A 17,204-nucleotide genomic window follows, 5' to 3' on the forward strand; every position below is an offset into this window, starting at 1 on the left:
ATATTTGGTGCTCAATATCAGAGGAAATATGTACCAGTTTCACCATATCCTTTCTTCTTTATTCACAATGACGTGCTAATTCATTTGCATGATTTAATTCAAATATCTTCTCTTGTATAGAAACATCTCCACATATGGATGTTTTCCCTTCATTAACCACCTGTTGTACTTAGTACTTATTCATTCATCTATATATTGTGACAGCTAGCATTTTGTTACAGCAGAGTAGGAGATTGGGGGTCCTTTGTTTGATCAAATTTTTAAAGGCATTTTAATGTAGGAGAGTGGATTTAGATCAACCTCAAATTTACTATTATTAGGATAGCCTGTTTTCTTCTTACCCTTTCCAACTTCATCTTTTGTTCACTTTTCACCATGCACCTAGATCTACCATCATCTGTGGTACATGCCATCCTTTCACTTACACTGTCATCTGTGCTCCCTCCCACTCCTCTGTACGCCAGTACAGCAGAGCACTAGAGTTGCCACACAGCCTCATACAGGGTGCTAGTTGCATAGATTCAAAACCTGCCTACACCTCCTGCTGGCTATATGATCTTTCTGTGCTTCAATTTCCATATTATAGAAATAATGATGGTACTACCTCAAAGAGTAGCTATGAGGGTTAAATGAGTTAATACATATAAAATGTTTAGAACAAATTTTTAGAATTATCTGTCTTTGTTAACCTCATTGTTGTCATCATTAACTGATAAATTCCTTCTTTAAAGAACCACTAACATTTTAAAACTTCTCTGTAGCTTTCTTACAATCCTGCTGTTTAGGCATGATTGGGTCCTTCTTTTATGCTGCTACATTTTTCACTTTGCCTTTTCAGTTCTTAGCATGCTGCGTCTTCTTAGTTGAATACATCTGTTTCTTGATAATTTTAAGTGCAGTGAGGTTCTGTAAAGGTGAAGGAAGACCAAGGAAGTTTGTACTATGTCTAAAATTGTTTTAGATTAGCATCTATATGAATAGTATGGGAAATATTTTTAGTTACTCCTAATGTTAAAGAAGCTGAGGTGTTTTCTTCCATTAAAAGATATGTTAAAATATTTTTCAAGTGTCTTTTGTTATCCGGAAATTTGCTGGAAGAACATTTATTTTATGATTTCTGTACAGAATGTTCATAGTTTAAATACTGTCTATAGTTTAATATATAACATAGGATACATATAGTACCATATGAATTTCCAAGCAAACATTTGAAACTTTTTTTAAAAAATTGTAAAATGTTGACTCTCCCCACCCCGCATTTAGACTGACCTTCTCCCAGTCAGTCCAAATTGATATGGTTCTACTTGATTAAAAAACAAAAAAAAAGTATTCATAGTGTCTGTCACTAGCTCCTGCTATTAAAAGGTATGAAATATAGGATGTACATTTTCATGATCTGGTTTTTGTTTTAAATGCAGTTAGAATAGACTGGATCCATCATGCCATGCAGATTAGCAAACTAATACAAATGCTAATGTGGTTTCACACAGTTTACTTTTAAGTAATTGTGTTTCATATAATGGTAACTATATACCATTTACCTTGTAAATTCCACTTTAATTAGCCTGTTTGTGTGTGGTAAATCTTAAATATTTGCTTTACATATTAAAAATGTACCACAAAATGTGCTTGTACTTAATAACTACCTAACAGATTTTTTTTTCCTTAAAATTGTAACTTAAAAAATGTCCAAATATTAAATAATTCCAAATATACTCAGTCTTAACCAAACATATGCTATTGAAAACCTAAATACATATATATTTTTCTTGTCATGTTTCTCAATGTGATGACTTATCCAGGGGAAAAAAAGTATATTTTTCCTTTGTCTACAGTTTATTTCTGAATGGTTAACCAAATATATTTATTCTAATGCACCATATCTCAAATACCACTACTTGCAATTGATTTTTTTTTTTTTTACTATTTCTCAGGGATTTTGGTTTTATTGGCAAGAAAAGATAATTAATTGGCATCTCTTTTTAATTATTTTTAAAACAGGACAAAGATTCCTTCTGCCATCAGATGTCTTTCTGCTTGACTGAACTGCACCTGTGGTCTTTGAAGAATACCTTACACATTGGGGGTAAATGATCTCTGAATCAATTTCAGTATTTTTCAAGTGTGTTGCACCATTATAAATAAGCATAGTAAGGGTTAAAGCCTGGACTCTCCAGCTGGGGTTGCATTCTTTTCTTTATCCTTAATGAAAAATTGGGTAATAAAAATTAATTCCTTTTAATTGCTTTTATTAACTTATTTTTTCAGTTGAATTCATTTTTCAGTTTTGAAAATAAATTTTATTGTCTTAGTATTTGTTTCCTCTTAAGACAAGCTCACTTTTCCGCCTGTGTTTCTTCCTAATAACTGCTTTATTTATATATTTATATCTTTATTTATTTTTATGTGGTGCTGAGGATCGAACCCAGGGCCTTGCACATGCTGGGCAAGCGCTCTACCGCTGAGCGACATACAACCCCAATCCATAATAACTGATTTATAATCATAAATATTTGCAGGCTAGCTAATGGTAAAGATATTTCTATTTGATATTAAAGTGACATTTAAAATATCTAGATGTGCAATTATTTTTATATTCTTTGCATTTCAGATTTCTTGAGAGGGAGTAATATAATTGTTTTAATAATGCTTAGTATTATAGAAATATATCCTATAATACATCTTTTTTAAAAATTTAAATTTAATTTTTTTAGATGTTGATGGCCCTTCCTTCCTTCCTTCCTTCCTTTTTTTCTTTCTTTCCAGTGCTGAGAATTGAGCCCAGTGCCTCACTAGGCAAGCACTCTACCACTGAGCCATACCCTACCCCCTAGAAAATATCTTTTTAAAAAATCCTTTCTTAATGTATTATCCAACACAACTTTTGTATTTAGGACATTTTTACTTATACACCTTTTATATCATTACTAAGAAAATGGTTTACCTTGCAAAGTATTGTTTGTTAATATTTTCAGTATGTTTATCCTCCTTAAAATGTGTGAGGTTAGAACTTCCAGGTAAACAAAAATTTAACAAAAATTTTCTTTCTTCTAACATGAGAGTAAATAAATTAAAATAAAGGAGATATAAACCCATTAGGATTAAGAGAATAAGAAAGGGGCCAACTGCATTTGGATAATTTTTGAAAGATGGATGGAATGGGAGTTAGCAGAGTTGAAAAATCTGAATATCAATTGCCTACTGAGGAAAATTCCACTGACAATTTCTTTGTGTCTCAGAACTCTTGAAAGTACAGAAATTTGAGTAGCCAGGTACTGCAGATGATGGTGATGTGTCATGAGGGTGGCAACAAAGCGACATGAGCTTCAGTGTAAGAAGCAGGTAGACATCTCTCATACTGTGGAAGTATTTAATTGAGGAGGCTATAAAGTTGGGGACATCAGAGTCAGTGGAAGCAGAACTATTAAACTAAAAACAGGGATAAAATGGAAACCTACATGCTGATGGGTGAGGTCGTCCTCTTAATCCTCCTTGGTTTTTAGAATGTCACCCAGTTATACATTTTGCAAGAAAGAAGGAGCTTTAGAAATTTCTCTTCAGCTTGACTGCATCACCCTGGAGAGAAAAATCTATCTACTCTGATATTTGAGGGGGTCTCCCATTGAAATACCCTGGTCCCTGGCTAATCAGTGAAACTCCCACCATACCCCTTTGGCAAGCCCTGCTTATGTCTAGTTAGTTTTCTAGTGCCTCAATTGGAAATATTAACAGAGAGCTAAGAATCATCAGATATTTGAGGAATGATTTAACAGGAAACAAAAGAAAACACAAAGATGAAAGGATGTTTTAAGAAACAAAGATAATGTAGGAAGAGAAAAGAAAGTACAACAAAGACCTAATGAAAGATTGAATCCATGAAGCAAGAAACAAATATAGACGCTTCAGAAAACATTGAAAGTTATACTAATTTCTTAGAGATTAAAAATGAACATCAGAATGAAATTAACCAAGCTGTTATGCGCATGTATGAACATATCACAGTGAATTCCATTTTTATATATAACTATAATGAACCAATTAAATTTTTTTAAAAAATGAAAAGATGTATATAACAACAACAAATAAATAAAGCATAGCAGGAAAAAATTTAAAGCTCAAAAACATAATAGAGGCTGGGCATGGTGGTGCATGCCTGTAATCTCAGTGGCTCCAGAGGCTAAGACAGGAGGATTGTGAGTTGAAAGTCAGCCTCAGCAACAGTGAGGCTCTAAGCAACTCAGTGAGACCCTGACTCTAAATAAAATACAAAATAGGCAGGGATGTGGCTCAGTGGCCAATTTCTCCTGAGTTCAACCCCTGACACCCCTCACCCCCCCAAAAAAAATTAAAGAAGTTATATCAAAAAATAAAACACATACACATACAAACGACAACAACAACAACAAACACCACAAAGAGAGCTTACTTCAATGCTGGTCAGAATCTTTAATTAAAGAATTTTTTTCTCTGATCATAATTGCTTATTTTTTTCATCTTTCTCATTTCCTTACCCTTATATATCTAGGTTTTGTGCTTCTTTGAGACTATTTATCTTTTAATCTCTTGAATTCTCCTAGTCCAACAGGCCTTCCTTTACTTATCCTACCCATCTTGGACCCCATATTTGGAAATCTGATCTATTCCATCTTGATTCCTTCAGGTCTTCTCTTTCTTGTCCCACAGACTTCTTCCCTGCCATTTCTACTCCGAGGCAGTGAATGTGTAGTGGCCTTATGGGGGAAATAGTGGTTTTCAGCCCCACCTGGATCTTTGTTTGAAGGGGTGCTTTACCACTGAGCTATGTCTCCAGCCTTTTTTATTTTTATGTTAAGACAGGGAGGGGTCTTGCCAAGTTGTTGAGGCTGGCCTTGAATCTGCCTTAGACTCCTGAGTCACTGGGATTACAGGCATGAACCACTATGCCCAGCTCCACCTGGTTCCTTAGCAGGGCCTATCCATTCTTTCTGTAAGAACATTCTTTTCTTTGAACCCATGAAAAATCCTACTGCTTCTTTAGGGTTCAGCTTTCATATGTTACTTAGAAGCATTTTCTGCCATCTAAACTAAGAAGCCCTGTTAACATGCTCTCATTAGGCTAGACATTTGAAGAATTTAAAATTGTTTTTGAGCTGAGCATGGCGGTGCATGCCTGTAATCCCAATGATTTGGTAGGCTAAGGCAGGGGGATTGGATGTTTAAGCCCAGTTCAGCAACTTATTGAGATCTTGTCTTAAAAGTAAAATAAAAAGGACTGGGGATGTAGTTTAGAGGTAGAGCACCCTTGGGTTCAATCTCTAATATTACCAAAAAAAGAAAAAGAAATAATCACAAACTTAAAAATTGTCAGTACAGAGAATCTTTTCCCTAGAACCATTTGAGATAAAGTTGCAGACCTGATATTAGGCTGTCTGCTAGGCTTCTCTACTGCAATGTTACTTTCTCCTTTGTAATTAATAATTATTTTTTAAGGAGGTATCTTAAAATTACATAAGTATCATGTTCCTCATCAAACTTTAAATATATTTAATTTCTATTTATCTCTAGGGACTCAAGTTTCCTATTTTATTTGGTGGTTACAATCCATCACTGTCATTATTTATTATGTTGTTTAAATTGTCTCTCGTGTGCTTAGAGGGACCACTTTCAAGACGGCTTCTGTTGTCTTTTTGACACAACCCTGTCAATATGATGGCACTTTCATTTCAGGCTTATATTGTACTTTCCTTTGCTTAGTTTTGGAATCAGTTACTTCTTTAAGAAGCTTGGTTCCTTTTAAAGAAGAAGGGTATTAGCAGCCAAGGGATACTTAGGTACCCTCATTGCTTTTGAATTGTTGCTCCCATATCCTCCAGTGGGCAGAGCTTAGGAAACAGTGTATGTATGTATGTATCCATGTTTACATCTACATTCATTTCTCTATTTATCTCTATATATTGAAAACCATGAGTTTGCATTGGTATCTCAAATTATTATTAAAAATTTCATTTTAATTTTTTAAGTTTTCATATTTATTCTTTTCAGACAGAAACCTGGAGCTCCCATTTCTTTGATTTATTAATCAATCACCCTATATACAGTCAATCTCCTATTTCTGTGGCCACTTCCTCCCCTGCAGTTATCCTTTGATCCCATGTGAGTTTTGACCCACCATACTGGGCTGCCCATATATTAATCTAACTAACTTCTTCAGCTTCTGATATACCACCCAACATCATTGCCCCATGTAAATGTCCTTCATACTCTACAAGGGTTCTGATACACTATGTTAGGCTGACTATTGCATGGACACCTTCTTCATTCCACCAGGGGTATTCTAGCACCTCTGGTGGTAAAGTTCTCATTATGAGGATGCCTCCTTGTCTTGCTTACCCTTTGACAATCCCACTCTGGCCAGATGTGGTAGGTCAGACTTACGCACAGAATTCAGGTTTCCTTATTTTATTTATAGCTCTAGTGTAGAGGTGTAGTAGATATTTAAATGTATAGAATGATGGAACGATTGATTATAAGTTGGTATATTTTAATAGAGGATATTGGCTACATATATAGTATCCATAGTTCTTACCTTTAAGCAACAACAACAGACTTTCATTGAAGTATAGCATCCGTACTTAAAAGTGTACATATCATAAGCATATGTTGTGAACTGTCAAAAAGCAAGTGCACTGATAAAATCACCACTGTCAGGTGAAAGTATAAAAATTTTATCAGTATTCAAAAAGCCCAGCTTATGACTTCTCCCAATCAATCCTCAGCACGTATTTCCAATCTAACTATATTCTTTAAAACTGTATTCTTAAATAATGGCATGAGTAAAATAGAGCTTCAATAAATATACATGATTGACTCTTTTGAAAAACTGTATTTGAAGAGTTAATTATAGCAGTAATACTTTTATCATTCAGTTCAGGAAAGTTGGGAGCAGTCAGTCACTAGGGGGCAGCCTGTACTGCTTCCACTTCTTCAGAGACAGTTGTATCCTCCTTATGGTAGTAACTGAGAATTATTTCACATGGAAGAAAACAAATGTTACTTCAATGAAAGAAATATTTCATTATTCATAGATATGGTGAAAATGGACAAAATTATTCTGTACTCCTGTATTTAAATTGCAAGAACAGATTACTTGGTTAAATCAATGTCAACATCTGGGAAGCCTAGCTTTGCTTCTTACCTAACCACAGCAGAGTATCTGAATTTGAATGAGTTTGGAAGCTTTCTGAATCTAAACAAGTTTCAGATAATAATTTATCCATACCTCCCTGTAATCCTCCCTTTCTTTCCTGCAGATTTCTTCCCAAATGCTGTAGATGGAAACTAGACTCTTGAGCTAAATTGGAGAAAAGCAAGCCACAGCTCGGAATCCAACAGCTAGGGCATTTTCTTCCATCCACTGATTTCATTTGGCATTGCTTAGTGGCAGTTCCTTTTGGTAGCGCCCTGTGAAAAATATCAGAGGAAGTGTGAAAGAGAAAACTTGGTCTTCCTTGATTTCACTTCTTTACTAATCTTTTCCTCATGCCATTCTAGTTTTGTGTAAATTTTTTCTTATTAGATTGATAAACTTTCCAGTTTCTGCATATCCCTAGAATAGATGAACCCATGTCCAGATGCTTTTGAGCTATTTTATTTCTAGTAACATAAGGAGACTGTTTCTGCTTCCCCACCCTTCCCTCCAGCATAGTATGGTTTGGCTTCTTATTCTCCAGAACTTTTTACCATAATTTACTGTTACTTCTTCCTTTCTATAGATAGAGATATTGGAGTCTACCAGTATTATGACAAGAAAGATCTGCCAGGTAAAGTACCTATTCTACTCAGCTAATTTTTATAAACTAAAAATTCAAAGCAATGAAATACTGACCATTAAAAACTGTTTTTGTGAGCTTTAGATAAATTCTAGAATTTTAAGAAAAGTCACTTCAGTTCTTTGGGAAAATGCTGTGGTTGATATCTCTCTGGCCTATATACTATAAAGCTATATTGAGAAAATGTTATAGAAGAACCTGAAAATTTTCATTTTACTGCTGATCAGGCTGATAACAGGACAGTCTATTCACATTTAGTTATTGGTGTCCCAGTAGAGGGCATTGTTAAAGCATGGGTCCCACTGATGCTGGCCTCCCGGATCCTCACCTGATATCTGAAATAGGCATTTCTGAGTGAATGATCAATTTTCTTTATCTGATTAATCCTGTTAATCCCAGAAGTTTTATGTTGAGCCAAAAGGTCTCCCTGCTAGAGTTACTTCCTGTTCTGTTCTCCGTTGAAGTAGGGCTTGTGTGAGCATCCTGTGTGCTTACCATGGTGGTTAATAGGCTGACTTCATGGTTCTGATGACAGACTGTTGCAGCTTCTCTTCTGGGCTCTGTTGCAGTTCCTTTCCCTATCTGATGAGATTGGAAACTCAGGATATTGGCCCACCTGTTGTGCTACGTAAGCCTTTTCACTGCAAATTTAGGAAATATCACTATGGATGAAAACATTCAAATTGTAGCATTTTCCTCAACTATCTTTTTTTTTAAGTTTAGCACAATTTATTAATCTTATAATACATGTAATAATCCATTATATATGTACATATTAAAATACTATATATTATAATAAAAATAAATTCCATGTCTTTTCTTCTTTTTATCTTTCCTCTGCCTTGAATATCAGCGACAGAGCATGGTAACTTAGAAGAAAAGCAGAAACTGGCAGAGTGTAAGCTTACTTTATATATTTTTGGAATTATAAAACTGGATAATTCAGTATTACAAAGTATTCTGCTTTCTGCACAAATCGGAAATGTTATTCTGTCCAAATTTCTTATAAGTTTTCATTGCTTAGATACATAAAATTATGAGTAAGAATTATATTTGTTAGGCTTTTCTAATTTAGATCATTGAAATCCAATTTTATAAACATAAATTTTCTTAATGAATTATATTTAAATTAATATATTTAAAATATGTGTACCATACTTAAATTCTGATAACATTTAATTATTCATAGTTTGCATAAATTGTTAACATTCTTTAGCCATTTTAAGAATGTAAGATTTATAACATCAGTATTAGCATTTCATTTAGTCTTTGCTGGTTTAATATGTAAATATGTTGTATATATATATGTATATGAATAAATATATATACACATACATAATATAACTACAGTATGATATGGTTTTTATAAGTTAAATATAATTTAAGATCTTATTTGGATATAGTTAGAACTGAAAATTTCACTTATTCTTTTGTTTTAAATGGTTGAACTGACATTCAGTTTTAAAATACTGTATTAGTACCTGAAACACAGATTTAAAAATTTGAACATATGCTTTACACATCAAAATTGTGTTTATAGAGCCAAATTAATTTGCTGAAATAAAATACATAACAATTCTACTCTCTGCTTTCAATATCTATGTACTCTATGTGTTGAGAAAATGTTATAGAAGAACCTGAAAAATGTATACGCAACACAATATACACATATGTACACTCATGTATACAATTCTTAGAATTATTAATTAGGAGAATCCAAAACTGAATTCATTTTTTAATGAAATATATATAATTAGTTTAACATTTTATTTTATTATGGTACTGGGGATTGAATCCAGGGCCTGGCACATGCTAGGCAAGCACTTTAGCACTGAGCTACACCCACATTCCAATTTTATATTTTTAAACAGAACTAGTTTTAATTTGTCTTTGGTTAATATTGTGACTCTACAAATAATCTAATCTTTCAGTTACATTTATTTGAAACAAACAGAGGCATATCATTATTGAATTGCTGTGTAGATTTTCAAAAAGATTATTTTAAAAAGTATTATTTAGTGTCAAATTTGTTTAAATTTGAATTCCTCTCATTTAAATTCATTCATCTGTTATTTTGAAATTTTATTTATTTTCTTCCTGCATTTATTTACTCATAATAGTTTTCAGATCTGAGTAGGCCACCTGAACGATTTGGAATTTCTTTCAGATATTTACTTATTTACATGAAAAGGTTACTTCAGTGGTAAATAGTGGGTCATTTACTATTAAATACTACTAGATTCACAGACCTAGCAAACTTTCCCAGGGATTCTCTTAAGTCTTGTTGGTTGTCATCATAAAATTATCATCAGGGAGATTGCTTTGTGGTAAAAATCCTGTTCCTATGACAAAGCCCTTTAAAAGGCTGTCATTTGATGATAGAAATGAAGGCCACTTCCTCTCAGTTATGGAGGTGTTTTATTTTAATCTTCCTAAAGCACACTGCTAAGCAGAGTTTTCTTTTTAAAATCATGTTTAACTAACTGTAGTATGTTTTATTTGCCAGCACGAGATTATCCTTGGACGCTCAAAAATAGACGCCCAGAAAAACTTCGCGATTCGCTCAAAGAGTTAGAGGTATCTTTCACAAAGTTTCAAAAATGGCAATAAACAAATCTGTTTTAAAACATCTTTCAACAGCTTTAATTTTCATAAAGGATCAACTCTCATGGTGATGATAGCTTTGCTTTTGTCCAGTGAGAAGTTCCAAAACAGTTGCATCTTTGTGTGGCATGTTGACTTTTTTTGGGGGGGGGGGCTGAAAATCAGAAGCACTTTAACTGATAATGACAATGTGTATGGCCAACTGCACTCTCTCTTTTTCTGTTGTTCTTCAGGAACTGATGCAAAACAGTCAGTGTGTGCTGAGCAAATGGAAGAACAAATCTGTCTGTCAGGTAAGATAGTTTGACAAGTTTTTGCAATGTGTCACCAGTGGAGCTGAAAACTATGTAGTAATTGGTATTCTTGTGTTATGATTGGACAAAAACTTTTTAGGAGTTAATATTTCATTGTTTGAATTCTAGTTAGACAGATTGACACAGATCACTAGCTACTTCATTAATCAGTGTAGTTTTACTGACATACTATTACACACTAATAAAAATTTTTTCAGATAGTATTTTTGTTTGTTTGTCTGAATACTGTATTAGATATTTACTAGCATTTAATATTATATATATACATATATATGTGTGTATATATATATATATATATATATATATATATATATATATATATTAGTTGTAGTTGGACATAATACCTTTATTTGTTTGTATGTGGTGCTGAGGATTGAACCCAGGGCTTTGCGCTTGCTGGGCGAGCGCACTGCCACTGAACCACAACACCAGCCCTAATTATATTTTTTAATGAAGAAGAGACCAGGGTATAAAAGCTTTTTTTTTTTTTTTTCAGTATTACACTCTAAGCATTTGTGAATATTATGCTTATGGAAATCAGTAAGCAAATTAGAGTGAGTCATAATATAACAACATATTCAGTCTTAGTTTTTGAATCCTCTAACTTGCACTGTTTAATATGGTAAGCCATATTCTACTTATTATTACTTATCTACTTATTTTACTCTACCCTTATTCTACTATTTGAATAATTAAGAAAAATTTAAATTTAGTTCCTCAGTTGCACAACCAACATTTTAAGTGCTCAGTAGCCACATGTTATCATATTAGACAATGCAGACATATAGAACATTTCACCACAGAAAGTTCTATTGCACAGCCCTGTTAGGTCCTATAGAAGATGTGTCAGTGGGCTTAGATTTAGAGCATAATCAGGACATATCAGTGTACATTGATCCCAAAATAATGAACAGATACCTTAGCTATGCTGAAAGGCTTTAAAAAATACCATTTGGATAAAAAATTTTACTTGCTTGTGATAAAAAAGAATAATTATCAATCATCCATAAATTGAAGTTGCATCATTACTACTAATAATTTTAATTTATTTATGGGATTAAATATCCTGTGTTAATTTAAATTTTTATCTACAGTATAATTTATTTCATGTGTAAACATTCTTGTTTGCAGTTTAGGTCCATGTTGTTTCTATCCATAAATCTACAAAACATCAAATTTATAGTAATTATAAAACATATCTTAATCTGCCTTTAAAGAGACCATTGTTTTAGTGGATTTTATTTTTTTAGACACTTTTTTGTCTAAACCAGTCTACCTTTAGTCATGGAGGTATATAACTATTTGTTATCTCCTCAATGACATATATTTCCAGAAAATATTTACAAGGCTGAATTAATATTTTTAGAAACATAATACTTCTTAAATTCTTTTCAGAATACTATTCAAAAAGATGGGATTGTCTTAAAATCACAAGTTTTGCATAAAAATGTTTTAATCAGACTTTAGATCTTGAATACAAAATGTACTCCAGAAAGTTTCAGACTTAGTACAATTCAAAAATACAGTTCTTTATGCCATTACTCACTTTAAAAACAGGCTCAGAATTATTTGACTGGAGGGCAAGCCTGCCACCTATAGTAAGGGGTGTGTCTCATGGTCTCCACCCTTACCACTACACAGGTAAGTTGGAACATGTCAGGCATCTTAAAATATGCAGTGGAATATCCCAATAGACAATCCTTTTAAACAGACATCATTGCCTTTCAATTTAATAGCAAGTTTATGTGTAGGTGGTATGTTAGAGAAGGATATACCTCAATATTAAATTTATTCAACTCAAGAATCTTCATGATAGAGTATATAGCACAATTATTTTTTTCATTTAAAGCAGTTTGAAATACTGGTTATGCTTTTAACATTTCCAATAGGATTTATTTTATGTTCTGTCTTATTTTGTGCTTTATTTCTATGAAGTATAAGATATTCCTAAAATAGACCTTTTATTCCCAGCACATTGTTGGTGTCATATATTTTAATAAGGTACCTTCATCTCTGCCGACAGGCCAGGTCAGTTTTACATTTTTGGGACTTTTGAGAGACTTCCTAACATTATCTTTCTACTTCCTCAGTGTCTAGACAGGACCTTACTTAGGCCTTCTAAAAATGTGTATGAGTTTTATTCCTAAGGATCTCTAGTATCACAGAAAGGTAATATTCTGATAGTCAAACTAGATTTTTTTTAGCTTAAGGAAAAAATTTCTTAGCTCTTTTTGTTTTTGGTAAATTTAAAAAAATTTTACTTTGTGGTTAAAAACAAAATCTCATCAGACTCCCTGAAGGTCTTCCTTTTATGTGCCCATTCGTTGTGTGGTTTCAAAAAAAAAAAAAAAAAAAGTGCATCAAATTCTGTTATTTTTCCCCCCATTTATTTAGCCCTAACCTGGCAGCAGTTGACCAGATGTAATATTTTATGACTCTTATCAAAGAAGTGAAATAAAGCTCCTGGGCATCTTGGTACTAACACACTTGGACTGTCAATCTTTGAATCAGGCTACTCCTCTATGAATATAAATGTTTTACCCCAAAGAAATGATAAATTTAAGATTTAGGGTATTTATCTCAGTTGTCATCTCTTTAAGGGATTTTTAAATAGCCAATTGTTTACACATCAGTGAGGCAACTACAGCAATAGAAAGGATTTTAGAGGAGGCAATCTGGGTTGGATCTTTTCCTGAGTCAAATAATGAGGATTTATAGGTTGTCATCATTACTAGAGTTTAATGTTGCTGATCTAATGACCTATAAATTACATCATTTAAAAAATACTTCCTTCCACTTGTAAATTCAGAACAGTTTACAAAGAAGATTTACCTGTGCATAAGTTTGGGATAAAAATTGTCTTTTTGAGGTTGGTTTTTCAGACTATGCCTATTCTTAGTTTGAGATGCATTAAAAAATGTGACACATAATTTAGAGTTTTTATGTATTAATCAAATTTCCCACTTTTTTGGTATCCTATATTTAATTCATAGAAAGTATTTAATAATTTCCTGTTTTGAGTGTATTAAATCATTTTACAAACTTTTCTTAGGGAAAAGTAGTTCCAGCATTAAAATACTTAAACTGTTCATCATTCTGGTGGAAGTTTTTAGTTCCAGAAAGAATTATGCTTTAAGTCACATTCATATTTGCAGATTATTGTATAATTAAAGGAACATTTTCAATAAGCAGAGATCTAACTTCACATAAATTGATTTTTAGATTAAATTAATTGACTCCTGTGTATACATTTAGCCATAAGTGTTTATAATATATTCAACACTACTCGGTTTGTGTCCATAACAATTTTAAATTTTCAGGTGTAATATTAAAATGATAAATTTTTAAAAATAGTTTCTATTTTAACTTCTGTAATGAATTATTTGAAAGGCTATATAAAAACACAGATTGTTTTCCACTTGTATCACAGATTGTGACCTTATGGAATTCATTTGAACACAACTTATTTAATTGTAGAACCTGATCTTTTTTTAATCAAATTGTATGAAAATCTATTTAATTTCCTCATCAAATAATAATGGACAAACCATAATATTAAGTTATAATTACTAATAATAGCATATTACTTATACAAAATCCATCACATAGTATTTACTCCCTTGGTGGAGGCCTTGTTGGAATGAATCACTGAGGAAATGCAAGGTGTGGCTGAGTTCCAACATAATTAGTCAAGGAAAATAGACATGGAAACACCAAGAAACTAATGACTATTGAGTTGTAAGATACCAAATAAAAAGACAGTAGAAGGTAGAGAAAGCATAGGCATTAGTGTGATATGAGATAGTTAAGAAAAATTTTGCAGAGAAGTTATAATTTTACTCAGGCCTAAAAGGATGTGTAAATTTGGTTAAGCTGAAGAGAAAGGCTTTGCACAAGGGGATTAGATGAACTGAGAATTTAGTGGGATGACTACATGGTAATGAGGAGGTGGGTATATTTGGCAATAAATGGTTCATATTGAAGAATAAAATAATATGTTTGAAAGCCAACTTGGAGCTTTTAAAAGAGACACTTTAATATTTACATTAAGATATTCATACATTGTCTTATGTAACACTATAATACTTTTATATCAGGGAAATACTGTATTAAAATTAGACTTATGGAAGAATTAGTCTTGCAGTGGAATGTAAGCTAAAACATGAAAACCCAAGGAACGCTATTGGGATTTTGATTGGAATTGCATTAAATCTATATAGTGCTTTTGGTAGTATGGCAATTCTAATAAAAATCCTAATGACATTCCTCATAGGATTAGAAAAAAAAGTCATGAAATTCATCTGGAAAAATAAGAGACCCAGAATAGCTAAAGCAATCCTTAGCAAGAAGAGTGAAGTAGATGGCATACCAGACCTTAAACTATGCTACAGAACAATAGTAAAAAAAACAGTATGGTATTGGCACCAAAATAGACTGGTAGACCAATGGTACAGAATAGAGGACACAGAGACAAACCCACATAACTACAGTTATTTATATTAGACAAAGGTGCCAAAAACATACATTGGAGAAAAAATAGCCTCTTCAACAAATGGTGCTGGGAAAACTGGAAATCCATATGCAACAAAATGAAATTAAAACCCTATCTTTCTACCATGCACAAAACTCAAAGTGGATCAAGGACCTAGGAATTAAACCAGAGACACTGTGCCTAAGAGAAGAAAAAATAGGTAGGCCCACATCTCCATCATGTTGGATTAGGCCCCAACTTTCTTAATAAGACTCCTGTAGCACAAAAATTAAAATTAAGAATCAATAAATGGGATGGATTCAAACCAAAAAGTTTCTTCTCAGCAAAAGAAACGATCAGTGGACTGGGGATGTGGCTCAAGCGGTAGCGTGCTCGCCTGGCATGCGTGCGGCCCGGGTTCAATCCTCAGCACCACATACAAACAAAGATGTTGTGTCCGCTGAAAACTGAAAAATAAAAAATATTGAAATTCTCTTTCTCTCTCTCTCTCTCTTTAAGAAACAATCAGTGAGGTGAATAGAGAGCCTACATTTTGGTAGTAAATTTTTACCACTTGCACATCAGATAAAGCACTCATCTCTAGGATATATAAAGAACTCAAAAATCTTAACAGCAAAACACACACACACACACACACACACAAATAACCCATTCAATAAATGGGTCAAGGACCTGAAGAGACACTTCTCAGAAGATGATATAAAATTAATCAACAAAATATGAAAAAATGTTCAACATCTCTAGCAATTAGAGAAATTCAAATCAAAACTACTCTTGAGATTTCATCCCATCAGTCAGAATGGCAGCTATTAAGAATACAAACAACAATAATTGTTGGCGAGGATGCAGGGAAAAGGCACACTTATACATTGCTGGTGGGACTGCAAATTAGTGCAGCCAATATGGAAAGCAGTATGGAGATTTCTTGGAAAATTGGGAATGGAACCATCATTTGACCCAGCTAACCCACTCCTCAGTCTATACCTAAAAGGACTTAAAAACAGCATACTATAGGGACACAGCCACATCAACATATTTTATAGAAACACAATTCACAATGGCTAAATTGTGAAACCAACCTAGATGCCATTCAGTAGATGAATAGATAACAAAAATGTGGTATATATACACAATGGAATACTATTCAGCATTAAAAGAGAATAAAATCATGGCATTTGCAGAAAAATGGATGGAGTTGGAGAATATAATGCTAAGTGAAGAAAGCAATCCCAAAAAACCAAATGCTGAAAGTTTTCTCTGATATAAGAATGCTGATTTATAATGTGGTTGCAGGGGGAGCATGGTAGGATTGGATGAACTCTCCATAGAGCAAAGGGAGGGAGTGGAAGGGAGGGGCATGGGGTAGGAAAGACAGTGGAATGAGATGGACATCATTACCCTAAGTACATATATGAAGACATGAATGGTGTGACTCTACAATAGACAACCAGAGAGATGAAAAATTGTGCTCTATATGTGTAATATGAATTGTAATGCAGTCTGTGGTCAAAAATAACAAATTAGAATTAAAAAAAAAAAGAAAGCCCAAGGGAATAAAATCATTTCAAAGGATAAGTACAAGGAGACGAAGGTGCAGAAAGTTTTGAAAGATAAGAAATAAATTTAGAATGATTAAAAAAATTGGTTTTCCCCTGTTATATGTGAAGTTAATCAAATGATGATATTATTGGAAATATGGAACTAAAGTGAAGGGTTGGAGTTGAAAATGTGATAAGGGATAGCCAAAGAGATAATATTAAAATCATTCAATTGGGTGCCCTTGCCGGGGGAGTTGATTATCTTGGGAGTAGAACTAAGAGCCAGAGACCTTGTATACAGGGAAAATTGAGTCAGCAAAGGAAGCAGAAAGAACAATCAGAGCAATGAGGAACTGTGAGGTTTTTTTCTGTAAAAATCAGAGGGTTTATAGTCAGAGGACCTGAAAAAAAAAATCAGATTGTTTTTTGTTTAATATAAATATTAAAC

The 17,204-nt window shown here is 33.1% G+C and overlaps 1 protein-coding gene across 19 annotated transcripts in view; it reads left to right on the forward strand.

Moving 5' to 3' along the window:
- Positions 1-17,204, forward strand: part of Wdpcp (WD repeat containing planar cell polarity effector) — a 527,720-nt gene that overhangs the window by 251,701 nt on the left and 258,815 nt on the right. For 16 of the 19 annotated variants that reach the window (XR_009224962.1, XR_009224964.1, XM_058572736.1 and 13 more), the window contains 5 exons: positions 2,002-2,086; positions 7,752-7,799; positions 8,662-8,706; positions 10,315-10,385; positions 10,646-10,705. Coding sequence is in view for 17 of the 19 variants with exons in the window: in XM_058572736.1 (XP_058428719.1) it covers positions 2,026-2,086; positions 7,752-7,799; positions 8,662-8,706; positions 10,315-10,385; positions 10,646-10,705 (285 nt within the window). In the remaining 2 variants the exon portion in view is untranslated. Of the gene's footprint in view, positions 1-2,001; positions 2,087-7,751; positions 7,800-8,661; positions 8,707-10,314; positions 10,386-10,645; positions 10,706-17,204 lie in introns of those variants that run through there. The other 3 variants (XM_058572763.1, XM_058572769.1, XM_058572768.1) reach the window with 3 other exon arrangements.

The sequence above is a fragment of the Marmota monax genome, unplaced genomic scaffold, assembly GCF_021218885.2.
Source record: "Marmota monax isolate L192 unplaced genomic scaffold, Marmota_monax_Labrador192_F-V1.1 WCK01_AAM20220418_F8-fsc00015, whole genome shotgun sequence".
NCBI lineage: Eukaryota > Metazoa > Chordata > Mammalia > Rodentia > Sciuridae > Marmota > Marmota monax.